This window comes from Oncorhynchus mykiss, chromosome 25, assembly GCF_057628025.1.
Source record: "Oncorhynchus mykiss isolate SJ-2025 chromosome 25, ASM5762802v1, whole genome shotgun sequence".
Taxonomy (NCBI): domain Eukaryota; kingdom Metazoa; phylum Chordata; class Actinopteri; order Salmoniformes; family Salmonidae; genus Oncorhynchus; species Oncorhynchus mykiss.
The window spans coordinates 59,355,001-59,372,458 of record NC_143046.1 but is presented as its reverse complement, the minus strand read 5'-3'; the positions used below and the strand labels follow the sequence as shown (position 1 = coordinate 59,372,458).

At 44.3% G+C, this 17,458-nt stretch overlaps 1 protein-coding gene across 2 annotated transcripts in view; it reads left to right on the top strand.

The window, feature by feature from the left end:
• pxdn (peroxidasin) overlaps positions 1 to 17,458 on the top strand; it is an 88,986-nt gene that overhangs the window by 47,182 nt on the left and 24,346 nt on the right. For both annotated transcript variants that reach the window (XM_021584563.3, XM_021584564.3), the window contains 8 exons: positions 4,113 to 4,184; positions 5,556 to 5,725; positions 11,434 to 11,551; positions 11,684 to 11,853; positions 13,274 to 13,546; positions 14,757 to 15,032; positions 16,493 to 16,605; positions 17,059 to 17,215. In XM_021584563.3, the coding sequence (XP_021440238.3) occupies positions 4,113 to 4,184; positions 5,556 to 5,725; positions 11,434 to 11,551; positions 11,684 to 11,853; positions 13,274 to 13,546; positions 14,757 to 15,032; positions 16,493 to 16,605; positions 17,059 to 17,215 (1,349 nt within the window). The remainder of the gene's footprint in view (positions 1 to 4,112; positions 4,185 to 5,555; positions 5,726 to 11,433; positions 11,552 to 11,683; positions 11,854 to 13,273; positions 13,547 to 14,756; positions 15,033 to 16,492; positions 16,606 to 17,058; positions 17,216 to 17,458) is intronic.

Here is a 17,458-nt window from a genome sequence, read left to right as displayed (position 1 = left end):
GAATGTCCAGTCTCACTTGTTTGTGACCAAGAGAAGTCTGAAAGATGTATCTATCTCCTGTGGATTGAAAGAGAAGAATAAGAAGGAAAAAGTCTTGTTGTTTCTTTTGATTTACGGCGATTGCTAACCAGTGGCGATTTTAGCATGTAATTCTTGGTGGGGCAAACTCAGCAAAGCCACTAAACAACACAACACTAAACAATACATTAATTGCACTATAACGGCAACAAGCGGTGCCCACAAACTGTTAGGGCCTACATAAAACTGTCCCAACAGCAGAGCTTTCTTTCCAGCACAATGGAGTGAATCCTAACTACACTTGGCTATCAACGGAGCCTTGTCTGGCAGCAAAACAATTCCTTCAGCCTCATTTACTGCCTTTTAAAAAAACAAAGCTGATATGGCTGACTTGCTTAAACAAATGTGGTTTCTACTGACAATTGAGATGTACAAACTATGGCATAAGGGAACGATGAGTGGATAGTAGGCATTCCGTGATTTCGATTAAGACATTAATGAGCGAGCTAAGACGGACGTAGTCAATATAACTATGTATTCAGCAGCTCCTACCGTATTTTCCCTGTACACAAAGTCAGAACAGTAGGATAAATAAAGGGGGCGTATAAGCAGACAATGAAAGCTCCTACAATATTTAATGACGACATTTCTCTAAAACAGGTTATAGTCTACATGTGCACCACCGAGTCAGACCAGTAACGTTAGGTGAAATTAAGATTAAGATTATTAGGGTGAGGCACATGGGCTGCTAACAGTTTACTACACAACATACACTTAGTATTACTTTCTTAGCTACAGTATACATATCTCCATGGCATATTACATCATTTATGCAGCAGCATATAAGACATTTTTGGACTCACCTTGTTGTGATATGCTCACTTGAACAGGAAGGTGGCACGGCGGTCCTTCGAGGGAAAGATTTACAAAGTTGGGTGACCGTTCAAAATGTATTTTCCCAGTCTGAACTCATTTATTCCCGACTTCCCAGTTGCAATGCTTGCGGTTAGTCACGGTCACCAAATTCCTTCCAAACCACTCATTGTTGAATTTGCGATTTCCTACTTGTTTTGTACTGTTTATGTCCAATGGCCAATGAGCACCGCTGCTTTTTATCTATAGTTTATCTTCATTATTTCTCATCATATGACAAAGATTAAAAAGGATTTGCCAGGAGATTGTCGACTTGATTCATGAGGATGACTGCTAGCTAATATTTTGAAAGTAAGATGTTGACATGATCAGTCCAATCAAAGCTACTGTACATATAACGTGATTTTACGTCATCTGTGGTCAATGACCTAGAGCCTTCTTGGAAGGGCACTACTAATGTAACTATATGGCAGCACCGAGAGGGCTAGAATTTCCCATGTCTACCCTGGTGACATAGTTTCCCCGTGAATGACAGAACACTGAGCCAATAACGACACAACGCTCCTATTTGCTGCTGGCTCGCCCCGCCACCACAGAAAGCACTGAGCTAGGTTGAAACACCAGAATTTGGGAGCTGCCTTACTCAAGAAAACAAAAAGAGATCATGTTTGTATGCAGCTTTATTAACTCAATGATGAAAATTGTCATTTTTTTTTTACATTGTTTGCAAACCGGTATGTGACTCATAATAATGCGCCACCTGCCCTGAATGACGGGTCGCCACTGTCGGTTTGTTGGCGTTTGGGGAAAATATTTCTATAGCTGAATTTATTCATGTTTAATCTGTTTTCAATAAAGGAATCCAGAATCTTTGTTTAAGATCGTTGGATGATTTTGACGAAAGGGGTCATGACACGGAGCCTTGAAAGGCTTGTCGTGAATGGGAAACTGATCATATTTCTTATCCCAGATAAAAAAAAGAATATAAAATGGTCAAATGGCAGTCTTCCAAAAAACATTTAAACATGGCTCCCAACATTAGCCTGCAAGGCCTACATCAAAGGGACTGGTTGCTGTAAGCGATATCTTCAATGGATGTCAAAGTAGAAACCTCAAGTAATCCAAAAAGAAGATATGCACATTCCTCATGAGTCACTAACTTCATGTGTTTGTTTACACTGTGACATAGGAAATAAAGGTCATATTCTATTGGAAATATGCATACATAAAGTAAAATCTTTTGGTGTTTGTTTCATTAGTACCTTGCTGATATATTTCCAAAACGGTTTTGTATGTCAGCAATCAAGTTTTCAAGATACACTACTGTTCAAAAGTTTGGGGTCACTTAGAAATGTCCTTGTTTTCCATGAAAACATATATGAAATGATTTGCAAAATGAATAGGAAATATAGTCAAGACGTTGACAAGGTTATAAATAATGATTTTTAATTGAAACAATAATTATGTCCTTCAAACTTGCTTTCGTCAAGAATCCTCCATTTGCAGCAAATACAGCCTTGCAGACTTTTGGCATTCTAGTCAATTTGTTTAGGAATTCTGAAGATATTGCTTCCTGCAGCAATCCCATGCTTCCTGAAGCACCTCCCACAAGTTGGATTGGCTTGATGGGCACTTCTTACGTACCATGTGGTCAAGCTGCTCACACAATAGCTCAATAGGGTTGAGATCTGGTGATTGTGCTGGCCACTCCATTATAGACAGAATACCAGCTGACTGCTTCTTCCATAAATAGTTATTAGATAGTTTGGAGTTATGCTTTGGGTCATTGTCCTGTTGTAGGAGGAAATTGGCTCCAATTAAGCGCCGTCCACAGGGTATGGCATGGCATCGCAAAATCAGGTGATTGCCTTCCTTCTTCAAGATCCCTTTTACCCTGTACAAATCTCCCACTTTACCACCACAAAAGCACCCCCAGACCATCACATTGCCTCCACCATGCTTGACAAATGGCGGCAAGCACTCCTCCAGCATCTTTTCCTTTTTTCTGCATCTCACGAATGTTCTTCTTTCTGATCCGAACACCTCAAACTTAGATTTGTCTGTCCACAACACTTTTTTTCCAATCTTCCTCTGTCCAGTGTCTGTGTTCTTTTGCCCGTCTTAATCTTTCCTTTTTATTGGCCAGTCTGAGATATGGCTTTTTCTTTGCAACTCTGCCTAGAAGGCCAGCATCCCGGAGTCGGCTCTTCACTGTTGACATTGAGACTGGTGTTTTGCGGGTACTATTTAATGAAGCTGCCAGTTGTGGACAGGCGTCTTTTTCTCAAACTAGACTCTCTAATGTACTTGTCCTCTTGCTCAATTGTGCACAGGCGCCTCCCACTCCTCTTTCTATTCTGGTTAGAGCCAGTTTGCGCTGTTCTGTGAAGGGAGTAGTACACAGCGTTGTTCGAGATCTTCAGTTTCTTGGCAATTTCTCGCATGGAATAGCTTTCATTTCTCAGAACAAGAATAGACTGTCTAGTTTTAGAAGAAAGTTATTTGTTTCTGGCCATTTTGAGCCTGTAATCGAACCCACAAATGCTGATGCTCCAGATACTCAACTAGTCTAAAGAAGGCCAGTTTAATGCTAACATAATTGCAAAAGGGTTTTCTAGTGATCAATTAGCCTTTTAAAATGGTAAACTTGGATTAGCTAACACAACGTGCCACTGGAACACAGGGGTGATGGTTGCTGATAATGGGCCTCTGCATTCCTATGTAGATATTCCATAAAAAATCAGCTGTTTCCAACTACAATAGTCATTTACATCATTAACACTGTCTACACTGTATACTCAATTTGATGTTATTTTAATGGACACAAAAAAATAGTTTTCTTTCAAAAACACGGACATTTCTTAATGACCCCAAACTTTTGAACGGTAGTGTATATAACTTTAAAAATACAGAAATACAGCCGATATGGTGCATTTTGTATCATATGATGCGAAATGTATCATACCGTCTGTATTTCTGTCTTTGGAGCTTAAAAACTTGATTGCTGACATACAAACAATTTAGGACTATTTCAACAATAGACTAATTAAACAGATACCAAAATAGTTTTTGGGTAGAGTTTTCCTTTAATTAATCCCTTTAGAGGTCAAACCCTGTCAACCTACTAAACCGTGTATCAAATGTACAAATTACACGCAGCATGAAGTTCATAATTCACTATGACATTATCTGTGTCTGTCTCTCTCTCTTTGCCTCTGCAGGTTTTTGCACAACAACAGAATCACCCATCTCGTGCTGGGGACCTTCTCCCATCTCCAGTCCATGAAGAGGCTGTAAGTTCATTGATAACGTGCATCGTCAGGGCAGCTGTGGTAGATACGCATTGTCTGACAATGTGTATCCACCAACATTTGACTACCATTACACAGAGGGGTCAGGGGGGAGAATACGAGCCATATTTCAACAGTACACCACTCTGTCTAGGCCACCTCAAATTAAAGGACCTCAATGCCAGTTCCTTTGCTTTTTTAAAAATTCTTCCCTCTAATCAGTGACTGATTTGGACCCAGGACACCAGGTGGGTGCAATTTATTATTAGGTAGAACAGAAAACCAGCAGTACTCCGGACATCCCAGGGTAAGATTTGAATACCCCTGGTCTAGGACTGTGAGGGAGATAAATGGGACTGACAGAGTCATGTCTGTGTGTGTACAAAGGCCTGGCAGTTAATTAGGATCAGAGTTTGGCCTTCCCCTATTGTTTTCTCGCTCTTTTCAACAAGACTGACTTCCAGGATGTGTTAGATCCAGAGCCAGTATTCTGTGGTTGAGAGGTACAGTAGACAGACAGGAGAACTGGCAGGCTGGGAAGGAACTGGATTCAAAAACAATATTTCCCTCTGATTATTTCAGCACTCAGATTTGGAGGATGTTCAAAGTGGGATCAGATTAAATTAAATTATTACTGTCTCCTGGAATGTACAAATCTGTCTGAAACCTGAAGAGACCTACTGGTAGAATAAATTATAAAAAGAAAGTCAGACAGCTGCCAGTCTGGACTCTGCAGCAGACAGTTTCCTGCAGCAGGAGAGGAGTTCTCCCAAAAAGGCCATTCTGAGTCCTTGGTCGGAGCTCGGCCTAGCTGTATGACATGGCTGGTGTGTGTGGGTGTGTGTGTGATTGTGTGTGTGCATGTGTGTGTCTGTGTTTGGCCAGTGTTAGTCCACACTGGGAGGCCACCGGAGAGGATTTACACTACCGCCCAGTCAGTCTCAGCCCACTATCTGACACCAGACAAACAGACAGACTCATACTGCTTACCCATACGACTATAATAACACAGGACTGGTAGCAGTGGGATCTGTATTGTATGATGTACAGTTAATAGTCCTGTATTGATGTGTGATATTGTGGTCTACTGTATACACTGTATTTAAGAGATGGTGATTTATACTGAGGAAGAGTAGAACATGCACACATCTAAAGACTTGCAGGCGCAGGATACACAGAAATCAGCATATGACAAACAGGTAAATAGTAAATAATAGTAATAGTAAATAATAACTCTGTAAAACTATAATTGAATCATTACTGTAAACATACTTTTATTTGTTCTCCATGGTGAGTGATACTGTTATAATCTCTCTCTCTCTCTCTCTCTCTCTCTCTCTCTCTCTCTCTCTCTCTCTCTCTCTATGTGTGCAGGCGTCTGGACTCTAACACTCTGAACTGTGACTGTGAGCTGCTGTGGCTAGCTGACCTGTTGAAGCAGTATGCTGAGTCAGGCAACGCACAGGCTGCTGCCACCTGTGACTACCCCAGCCGACTACAGGGACGATCTGTGGCCACACTCACCGCTGAGGAACTGAACTGTGGTGAGGGCACACACACACATCACACACACCTTCTCTCGCATACCGTCCACTTCCCTGAAACCCAAATTCACTCCACACAAACCACAGCTTTCCTAGCCACACAAAGCCTTTTCTGTCTTTTTAGCTGTTGGCTCCCGACCACAGTGGTCTTGAGCTGTGACGGGATTTCCCCAGTTGGGACCCTGTCTGTCTGTGGGGGTTGGTCAGCCAACTTTTGTTCCACCACGAACCCAGCAGCTGTGATCCTGGGCTGGGTAGCATGTCAGACAGGAGCCCCTGCCACTACTCTGAGCCCCAGAACCTAGTAGCCTGACTCCTGCAGCCAGCTTCTGCTGAGCCCATCAGGCCTCCGTGTACTGGGCGTGTGTGGCGGATGGATGGGTGGAGTGTGGATGTGGATTGGAAGGGGTGGATAGAGGGACCAAGTCCCTGTCTGCTGTGATTGTTTTGGGGTAGGGTGGGGGAAAGAAGGAAGGGTGAGTGAACTGAGAAAGTGATGCATGTGTATGAGGGATGGATAGATGGGTGAGGCTGGCAGAATAGAAGCTTGAAAGCCGCCAATGGAACCCCATAAAACCAGCCAAGGCAGGGCAGATTAAACGTGTTGAAATGCCTGCCTGGTTATTTCCATTACGCTAGTCCTCTGTTTTGTCTTGCAGAACAATTAAATGTGTAGGCCTACTGTAGAGGTCGACTGATTCTGATTTTTCAGCGCTGATGGTGGACCAAAAAATGCCGATACCGATTAATCGTATGATTTTTATATATATTTGCAATAATGACAATTACAACAATACTGAATGAAAAATGAACCGTTTTATTTTAACTTAATATAATACGTAAATAAAATCTATTTAGTCTCAAATAAATAATGAAACATGTTCGATGTGGTTTAGATGCAAAAACACAATGCAAAAACACAGTGTTGGAGAAGAAAGTAAAAGTACAATATGTGCCATGTAAAAAAGCTAACGTTTCAGTTTCTTGCTCAGAACATGAGAACATATGAAAGCTGGTGGTTCAATATTCCCAGTTCTTCAATATTCACAGTTAAGAAGTTCTAGGTTGTAGTTATTATAGGAATTATGACGCGTCGACTATTTCTCTCTATACCATTTGTATTTCATATACATTTGACTATTGGATGCTCTTATAGGCACTTTAGTATTGCCAGCCTAATCTTGGGAGTTGATAGGCTTGAAGTCATAAACAGCGCTGTGCTTCAAGCATTGCTAAGAACTGCTCGCCAACGCAGTAAAGTTTGAATGAATGCTTCCGAGCCTGCTGCTGTGTCACGTTCTGACCTTAGTTCCTTTGTTTTGTCTTTGTTTTGGTATGGTCAGGGCGTGAGTTGGGGTGGGCAGTCTATGTTCTTTTTTCTATAATTTGGGATTTCTGTGTTTGGCCTGGTATGATTCTCAATCAGAGGCAGCTGTCAATCAGATCAAATCAAATCAAATTTATTTATATAGCCCTTTGTACATCAGCTGATATCTCAAAGTGCTGTACAGAAACCCAGCCTAAAACCCCAAACAGCAAGCAATGCAGGTGTAGAAGCACGGTGGCTAGGAAAAACTCCCTAGAAAGGCCAAAACCTAGGAAGAAACCTAGAGAGGAACCAGGCTATGTGGGGTGGCCAGTCCTCTTTTGGCTGTGCCGGGTGGAGATTATAACAGAACATGGCCAAGATGTTCAAATGTTCATAAATGACCAGCATGGTCGAATAATAATAGGTCAGAACAGTTGAAACTGGAGCAGCAGCACGGTCAGGTGGACTGGGGACAGCAAGGAGTCATCATGTCAGGTAGTCCTGGGGCATGGTCCTAGGGCTCAGGTCAGTTGAAACTGGAGTAGCAGCACGGCCAGGTGGACTGGGGACAGCAAGGAGTCATCATGTCAGGTAGTCCTGGGGCATGGTCCTAGGGCTCAGGTCCTCCGAGAGAGAGAAAGAAAGAGAGAAGGAGAGAATTAGAGAACGCACACTTAGATTCACACAGGACACCGAATAGGACAGGAGAAGTACTCCAGATATAACAAACTGACCCCAGCCCCCCGACACATAAACTACTACAGCATAAATACTGGAGGCTGAGACAGGAGGGGTCAGGAGACACTGTGGCCCCATCCGAGGACACCCCCAGACAGGGCCAAACAGGAAGGATATAACCCCACCCACTTTGCCAAAGCACAGCCCCCACACCACTAGAGGGATATCTTCAACCACCAACTTACCATCCTGAGACAAGGCTGAGTATAGCCCACAAAGATCTCCGCCATGGCACAACCCAAGGGGGGGCGCCAACCGAGACAGGATGACCACATCAGTGAATCAACCCACTCAGGTGACGCACCCCTTCCAGGGACGGCATGAGAGAGCCCCAGTAAGCCAGTTTCACCTTTGAGTTGTGGGTGATTATTTTCTGTTCTGTGTTTTGTTTCACCTTTCCGTATTTTGTCAAACGGGTGGCAACCCTAAATCTAACTATCGCTGTTACATTGCACAACCTTCGATGTTATGTCATAATTATGTAAAATTCTGGCAAATTAATTGCGGTCTTTGTTAGGAAGGAACACAGTTCGCACTGAGCCAGGCGGCCCAAACTGTTGCATATACCCTCACTCTGCTTGCACTGAACGCCAAGAGAAGTGACACAATTTCCCTAGTTAATATTGCCTGCTAACATGTGTTTATTTGAACTAAATATGCAGGTTTAAAAATATATACTTCTGTCTATTGATTTTAAGAAAGGCAGTGATGTTAGGAACATTTGTGCAACGAATGCGCTTTTGTTAAATCATCCCCCGTTTGGCGAAGTTGAAGTAGGCTGTGATTCGATGATAAATGACAGGCACCACATTGATTATATGCAACGCAGGATAAGCTAGTTAACCTAGTAATATCATCAACCATGTGTAAATAACTAGTGATTATGTGAAGATTGATTGTTTTTTATAAGATAAGTTTAACTTCTTGACGCTACCCATCCCTGTAGCGGGATCATTTTCGTCAGCAACCGCTGAATAGCATAGCGCCACAGTCAAATAATATTACAAAAAAATATTCATATTCATGAAATCACAAGTGCAATATTGCAAAACACAGATTAGCCTTTTGTTAATCCACCTGTCGTCTCAGATTTTGACATTATGCTTTACAGCGAAAGCAATCCAAACGTTTGTGTAAGTTTATCGATAGCATAACAAAACATTATGTACACTAAGCATTAAGTAGCTAGGTCACGAAAATCAGAAAAGCAATCAAATTAATCGTTTACCTTTGATGATCTTCGGATGTTTTCACCCACGAGACTCCCAGTTACACAACAAATGTTCCTTTTCTTCCATAAAGATTATTTTTATACCCAAAATACCTCCGTTTGTTTGTCCTGTTATGTTCAGAAATCCACAGGAAAGAGCGGTCACGACAACGCAGACGAAAGTTCCAAATAATATCCATAATGTCCAAGGAAACATGTCAAACGTTTTTTTTTAATAATCATTCCTCAGGTAGTTTTTAAAATATATATTCGATAATATATCAACCGGGTGTGTAGGTTTTTCAATAACACCGGGAGGAACAATGGCCGCTTTACTCTGTAACGCAAAACTCACTCTGAGAGCCCCCACCTATCCACTTACGCAATGTGATCTTTCACGCTCATTTTTCAAAATAAAAGCCTGAAACTACGTAAGACTGTTGACACCTTAGGGAAGACATAGAAAAGGGAATCTGGTTGATATCCCTTTAAATGGAGGATAGGCATGCATAGGAACAGAGAGGTTTCAAAATAAGAGGCACTTCCTGATTGGATTTTCCTCAGGTTGTCGCCTGCAATATCAGTTCTGCAATACTCCCAGACAATATTTTTACAGTTTGGGAAACTTTAGAGTGTTTTCTATCCTAATCTGACAATATGCACATTCTAGTTTCTGGGGCTGAGAAATAGTTTCAAATGGGTTTTTAGCCAACAACGAAAATACTGCCCCCTACACGCAAAAGGTTCATGCTAACTAGCAACTTACCTTGGCTCATTGCAGCCACAAGGTCCTTTTGACGCTGCACTCACGTAACATGTAGTCAGCCTGCCACGTAGTTTCCTCATGGATTGCAATGTAATCGGCCATAATCGCCATCCAAAAAGGCCAATTACCGATTGTTATGAAAACTTGGCCATGCCGGCCATGCCGATTAATCAGTCGACCTCTACTCTATACAGTACTTAGGCCAGGAAGTCTTTCTCTCCCTAATTGACTTTTACGCCAGTTTGTTCCTGTTACATCTGAGTGGTTTTACCACCCTCATCATGCCCTCTTCTCTTTCCTCAGTAACAGCCATTGTGGGGTAGGCAGGCAGCAGCTGTCAGTTTACGTTATAAAAACTACACAAGCCTCTGCAGCTAATTTGATGCCTTTGGCTTTTCTTGCTTAGTGAATCCCCTTCTGTCTGTCTGTCTGTCTGTCTGTCTGTCTGTCTGTCTGTCTGTCTGTCTGTCTGTCTGTCTGTCTGTCTGTCTGTCTGTCTGTCTGTCTGTCTGTATGTGTGTGTGTTGAGTAAAGGCACCAGGGAGGAATGTCTGTTTTAAACATAGTGGAACCCCCCTCCACTCCACTCCCTCCTCACCCCTCTTCTCCCTTCCGTCCTCTCTCCTCCTCTACTTCTCCTCTACCATCCATCCATCAAAAAGTGTAATTAATGCCCTGTGCCAATGTGGTCTAATGGGGTGGTGGTGAGAGAGAGAAGCGAGGTTATACACAGTCTGAGGTTACTGCCTCCCATCGGTCTGGTTTCTGCTGCTGGTTGGGCTGCTGTCCCATGTGCATGGTTTGTGCGTTAGGAGAGAGCTGTTGGACTGGAGGGCCTACTCTGTGTTCTCTAATAAATGTGTCTGCCACATGTAAACAAAGGGGTTTGTGTGTGTTTGTGTGCGCGCGCCTCTGTGTGTGTATGGAGGGAATGAGGTATGTGCACCTAAACGTGCCAGTCTACCAGGGAGGACAGAGTCTCTGAGGAGGCAGCAGCCTGAAGTCCAGCACCATGTCCTAACACACACAGGGTCACTGGCTGACTTATTTGTGGAGCAGTTAAACTATTTCCTCACATGAGGTGATGTGTGTGTGTGGGTGTGTACCCCTGTTTCCACCCCTGGTCCCAAACAGAGAATCTCCCACATCACAGGGCCCTCAGCAGGCACAATCCGAGGAGAGCAGTGTCCTCCCTCCAGCCTATTGCTCTGGCCCTAGCTAGTCCTATCAGACCAGCAGAGAAAAGAGACCTTACTCTTGTCCTGAAAGGAAATGGTCCTGTGTTTATGTCTCCTCTCATCCTGCTCTCTTCCTCCTGTCATCCTCCTCTCTTCCTCCTCTCATCCTCCTCTCTTCCTCCTCTCTTCATCTTCTCTTCCTCCTCTCACCCTCATCTCACCCTCCTCTCTTCCTCCTCTCATCTTCTCTTCCTCCTCTCACCCTCATCTCACCCTCCTCTCACCCTCCTCTCTTCCTACTCTCATCCTCCTCTCTTCCTCCTCTCATCCTCTTCTCATCCTTCTCTCATCCTCCTCTCTTCCTCCTCTCATCCTCCTCTCATCCTTCTCTCATCCTCCTCTCTTCCTCTTCTCTTCCTCCTCTCACCCTCCTCTCTTCCTCCTCTCACCCTCCTCTCTTCCTCCTCTCATCCTCCTCTCTTCCTCCTCTCCCTCTCTCATGTGTAGAGGTGCCCAGGATTACGTCAGAGCCCCAGGATGTTGACGTGACATCGGGGAACACGGTGTACTTCACCTGCAGGGCCGAGGGAAATCCCAAACCACAGATCATCTGGCTCAGGAACAAGTAAGGCCCACTTTCCAATGAGGACAACAACAGTCGTTCAACTTTTGTTCAGTAATTTGCCCTATTTTAGTTATTTAAATAAAACATATTGTACGCACATGAATTTGGAATTGTTATTTTTCTCCCTGTCAGTAATGCTCTGAACATGCATGACGACTCTCGTCTGAACCTGCTGGAGGATGGTACTCTGATGATCCAGGACACGCGGGAGACGGACCAGGGAGTTTACCAGTGCATGGCCAAGAACGTGGCTGGAGAGGTCAAGACTTCCCAAGTCACACTCAGATACTTTGGAGCCCCCTGTGAGTGAATAGTTTCTATTTTTACCAATGACCTGCCACTGGCATTAAACAAAGCATGTGTGTCCATGTATGCTGATTATTCAACCACATACGCATCAGCAACCACAGCTAATGAAGTCAGTGAAACCCTTAACAAAGAGTTGCAGTCTGTTTTGGAATAGGTGGCCACTGACCAGTAATAAACTGGTCCTGAACATTTCTAAAACTAAGAGCATTGTATTTAGTACAAATCATTCACTAAGTTCAAGACCTCATCTGAATTTGGTAATGAATGGTGTGCCTGTTGAATAAGTTTGAGGAGACTAAATTACTTAGTGTTACCTTAGATTGTGAACTGTCATGGTCAAAACATATAGATGCAATGGTTGTAAAGATGGGGAGAGGTCGAGTCATAATGAAGAGATGCTCTTTAGCCTATGTGTGCCTTTAAAAAATTAAAAAAATGTTTTATTGATGTAGTTCTGTCCTTGAGCTGTTCTTGTCTATTAATGTTCCGCGTCATGTCATGTTTCATGTTTTGTGTGGACCCCAGGAGTTAATGGGGATCCTAATAAAATACCAAAAACCAATCTCTCACATTATGTAACATGTTGGAATATTTAAATGTCCTTCCTTTGTCTCTTCCCTGAAGTAGTCACTTCCTGCAAGCTCAACACTGTACGGCGTTCTTTTATCCAATTATATTTGCTTCAACAAAGTCTCATTGTATTGAAACAGGGTCCATTTCAGTGAAAGAACACGTGTGTGGTAACAAGCATTCTGTTCAATGGAGAGAGCTCAAACAGCATGGTTTGAAACAGCAATCACCATAGCTCTGTGTGCATATTGTAGAGAACAGTGTGGTTGCCATTTAGGTCAAAAGTCAAATCATTTAGAGGTCGCAACAAGCTGCCGGGCGAACAAATCACGCTGCGTTCCATGAGAAAAGCGTTTCCCTCAACAACCTCATTTGTTCCCCCGACGACCTCTTTCACCCCGAGAGATTAGCCTGGCTGTCTCCAGATGACCAGGGGTCATTGTCCGGGTGACGGATGGTTGCTGGGCCGATTCTACTTACAAACTGCTCTGAGAACAGCTGTTGACTGTTTCCTGTTTCTGTGATTTTAAAACGATAGTACAGACAGTGTACATATTTCCTATAGCCCTGGGCCCACTCTAGCAGCGGGGGAGGGGTCAGATATCCTCCGAGTTTGTCTGAGTGGGCTGTATTATGTAAGTGTGCTCTGTGCTTCCTTCTCATTGGTTCCTCCACACCTGACCAATGCTATGTGTAGAGCCACATGTTTTTCCTGGTCAGATCAAGTGGTCGGGAACAACTCTTGGATTTATGTAGGAAAGAATAGATTTCTTTCCACCGATGTTATCTCTTAGATACTTTGTCTCAATCTTCCTTCTGTCGCTCCTTTCCCCCCTCCCCCAGCGCGGCCTAGTTTTGTGATCCAGCCCCAGAATACAGAGGTGTTGGTGGGGGAGAGTATCACCCTTGAGTGTAGCGCCACAGGCCAGCCCCAGCCCCGGGTCTCCTGGACCAAGGGGGACCGCACGCCCTTGCCCACCGACGCCCGTATCAACATCACCCCGTCTGGGGGGCTGTTCATCCAGAACGTGGTGCAAGCAGACGGAGGGCAGTACACCTGCTTCGCCTCCAACAACGTGGACACCATCCACGCCACCGCTCACATCATCGTACAGGGTGAGCAGCACGGTAGAGTCAGCATTTAGAGAGAGTCGCAAACATCTGTTTGTAATCTTCTGTTGTTTCTTGACTGTTTGGTGTACATGGACCAAGATATTAAGCAACAATGTACAGTTAAAGTCGGAATTTTACATACACCTTAACCAAATACATTTAAACTCAGTTTTTCACAAATCCTGACATTTAATCCTCGTGAAAATTCCCTGTCTTAGGTCAGTTAGGATCACCACTTTATTTTAAGAATGTAAAATGTCAGAATAACCGTAGTCTGGCTTTTTTATGGCGGTTTTGGAGCAGTGGCTTCTTCCTTGCTGAGCGGCCTTTCATGTTATGTCGATATAGGACTTGTTTTACTGTGGATATAGACACTTTTGTACCCTTTTCCTCAAGCATCTTCACAAGGTCCTTTGCTGTTGTTCTGGGATTGATTTGCACTTTTCACACCAAAGTACGTTCATCTCTAGGAGATAGAACGGGTCTCCTTCCTGAGCAGTATGACGGCTGCATGGTCCCATGGTGTTTATACTTGCGTACTATTGTTTGTACAGATGAACGTGGTGCCTTCAGGCATTTGGAAATTGCTCCCAAGGATGAACCAGACTTGTGGAGGTCTCCAATTTGTTATCTGAGGTCTTGGCTGATTTCTTTTGATTTTCCCATGATGTCAAGCAAAGAGGCACTGAGTTTGAAGGTAGGCCTTGAAATACATCCACAGGTACACCTCCAATTGACTCAATTGACTCAGTTAGCCTATCAGAAGCTTTTAAAGCCATGACATCATTTTCTGGAATTTTCCAAGCTGTTTAACACAGTCAACTTAGTGTATGTAACTTCTGACCCACTGGAATTATGATACAGTGAATTATAAGTGAAATAATATGTCTGTAAACAGTTGTTGGAAAAATTACTTGTGTCACGCACAAAGTAGATGTCTTAACCGACTTGCCAAAATTATAGTTTGTTAACAAGAAATTGAGGGGTGGTTGAAAAACTAGTTTTAATGTCTCCAACCTAAGTATATGTAAACTTCCAACTTCAACTGTACATTATCATTTGCTTTCAATGAGGAACCATAAGTGTGAATTGTATTTGAATGGTACGGATGTTTGTGTCTGGTATGAATTGCAGGCATCTTATTCAGCACAATGTTGAGAGAACGCGATCTAACTCGTTTGTGCCTAACTCTCCTGCCGTTCCTGTTGCCCAGCGACCCCCCAGTTCACAGTGACCCCCCATGACCAGTTGGTGCTGGAGGGTCACACGGTGGACTTCACCTGTGAGGCCAGCGGCTACCCCCAGCCCGTCATCGCCTGGACGCGGGGGGGCAGCCCCCTGCCCCAGGACCGACGCCACCTGGTCCTTTCCTCGGGCACGCTGAGGATCGCCCGCGTGGCGCCCCAAGATGAGGGCCAGTATGAGTGCCAGGCCGTCAGCCCGCTGGGCACGGTGCGCACCGCCGTACAGCTTAACATCCAGCAGAGAGGTGAAACAGACCTCTACTCTATACCCTAACAGGATCCAGATGTTATGCCTGATGTATCAATATTTCATCAGTCTCCATGCTGTTATGACTGATGTTTGAATTAGGAATCAATTAAATTACAATTGGGTCTAGGATGGTAATTATAGTACATTTTGTTTGAAGCACTTTTCAAAACATCCAAGGACACTATGTCTATGTTGACAAGTATCAGGAGAATGCCATCTGTGACGTGATAATTATGCTGCGCCTTTATGTAGGCTGGGTGGGAAAAGGGTTTTAATGTATTGTTGTAAGGGCCTCTCCAAGCGCTCATAGGCTTTTTAAAAGGAGTCGAGGGTAGTAAAGCTCGAGAGGGTGCGAGAGACGATACACAACATCTCAGCCTGCAATCAGAGAAACTATGCCTCGACATAGTACTAAAAGCTAGTGACAGACATATGGCTGGGTCTCTCTCTCTCTCTCTCTCTCTCTCTCTCTCTCTCTCTCTCTCTCTCTCTCTAACAGAAATGACAGGCTTGTAGTTGTAAGTGGGACGTGAAGCAGAGCGGGGCAAGAAAGCATGGCGCTCTGTAATCCCAGATGGCACCATGTTTTCCATCTAGTAATGGCTGTTAACATGCAGAAAAGCACATGTTATATAATGGCCTACAACACTGTAAAGCATTTACACACAACCCCAAGACAACCCTCTGAGCAACACTTTAGTGTGTGATTGCTGCTTAGACACAGTGCGACTTTCAGCGAGCGAGACAGAGAGAGAGGGAGACGCACACAAGCAGATACAGACACAGAAAGAGACACACTTTAAGCAGACAGGGAGAAAGATGGCTCGTTGGCTACATTGACGTACATTAATATTTTGCCTGACATGATAGGGTGTGTTCAGAACGTTATAGTGTTTCCTAGACTAGACTTTCCTAGTCTACATGGATAGCTTGGGAACAATTCATCTGCTTTAAACCTCAGGATCCCTCAGAGTTTAGAGGTCTTTCCTCAAACTGGGAATGGTATCTTCCCATGACCAGGTGGCTAACTGCAGGGGTTACACGGCCGCGATTGGGGAGTTTGAATTTTTACTGGGAAGAGGAAAATCACCTCCCCAGCTGTGTGTGAGAGATCAGTGGTCTAATCCATGTTATCAGGGACACACTGTGTAGACTGTCCATGCCTTGGATGCGAGTTGACCTTTGAGTGTTGTGTGTGAATGAAAAACCTCCGGCCCCTGTTCATGTAATTAGAACAGAGATTTAATAGGACGTGGAACTTAAACATGTGAGGAAGAAATAGTGTGCGTGTGTTTGTGTGCTTGCTGGCGTGTGCTTGCATCTGTCAGTGTGTGTGGGAGTGTGTGAACTTTTGGAGGATAAAGTGTTTTCTCACTGCATTGGCATTGATTGCACTGCACTGTGAGCTGCTGCGAGCGTTGATGTAGTCATTAACACATGTTTCTGAATCATCAGTAACGCCTGTTTTCACAAATGCTCCAAGGGACGTGACTGCGGAGTCTGGCACGGACGTCCAGATTCCCTGCAGAGCTCAGGGACAGCCCGAGCCTGTCCTCACCTGGAACAAGGTTAGACACCTGGTCACCTGGCCACCGTTTACTAGTCACCATGGCAACACTGTTGTCCCACTGCCGTGGCAACAAGGCTAGCATAGTCAGGGGCCTGGGGGAGAGGAGGGATGGGGAAAGGGAAGGGTGAGGAGGGCAGGCTGCTCAGATCAGGTAATGGTTGTTAGATACTTTCCCGATATGATTATATGTGTATGTAAAATGTTATTTTGTACAGTCTAGAATATCACAGCCTATTGTAAAACATAGCCATGTAGCCCAAACTGATTTGATAGACTCCATAAAACCCAACCCAGTCAGGCCTGACAGACTCTATGACTTTGGCATTGTAACTCAAGACACTCCCCTACTGTGAGCCTTTGTGGCAATGTTGTTCCCTGTTTGACCCCACAACCCCACACTAGTCCACACCTCCTTACCTTTCAACTCCCGTCTGTCCCGGCAACTCTGCAGGACGGCATCCAGGTGACGGAAAGTGGGAAGTTCCACATCGCCCCTGAGGGCTTCCTGGAGGTCAAGGACGTGGGTCTAGCCGATGGCGGACGCTACGAGTGTGTCGCCCGGAACCCCATTGGCTACCAGTCCGCCACCATGGTGCTCACCGTCCTAGGTAAGACATAGCTAGAGTATGCTAAGCTATGCTAACACTAGTCGTGGAGAACTATGGGCTCTGCAAGCTTTGGTTCCAGCCCTGCTCTAACACATCTGATTCAGATGTCTTTTTTCTGGGCTAGACCCAAAGCCTTCACACACCCTACCACTCGCCCAGCCAAAGCTTTGTGATGGCTGTACTGCAGTTGTTGTAACATGTAACACTATGGGTTGGGCCTACTCCTCAACTCTAGCCCCAGTG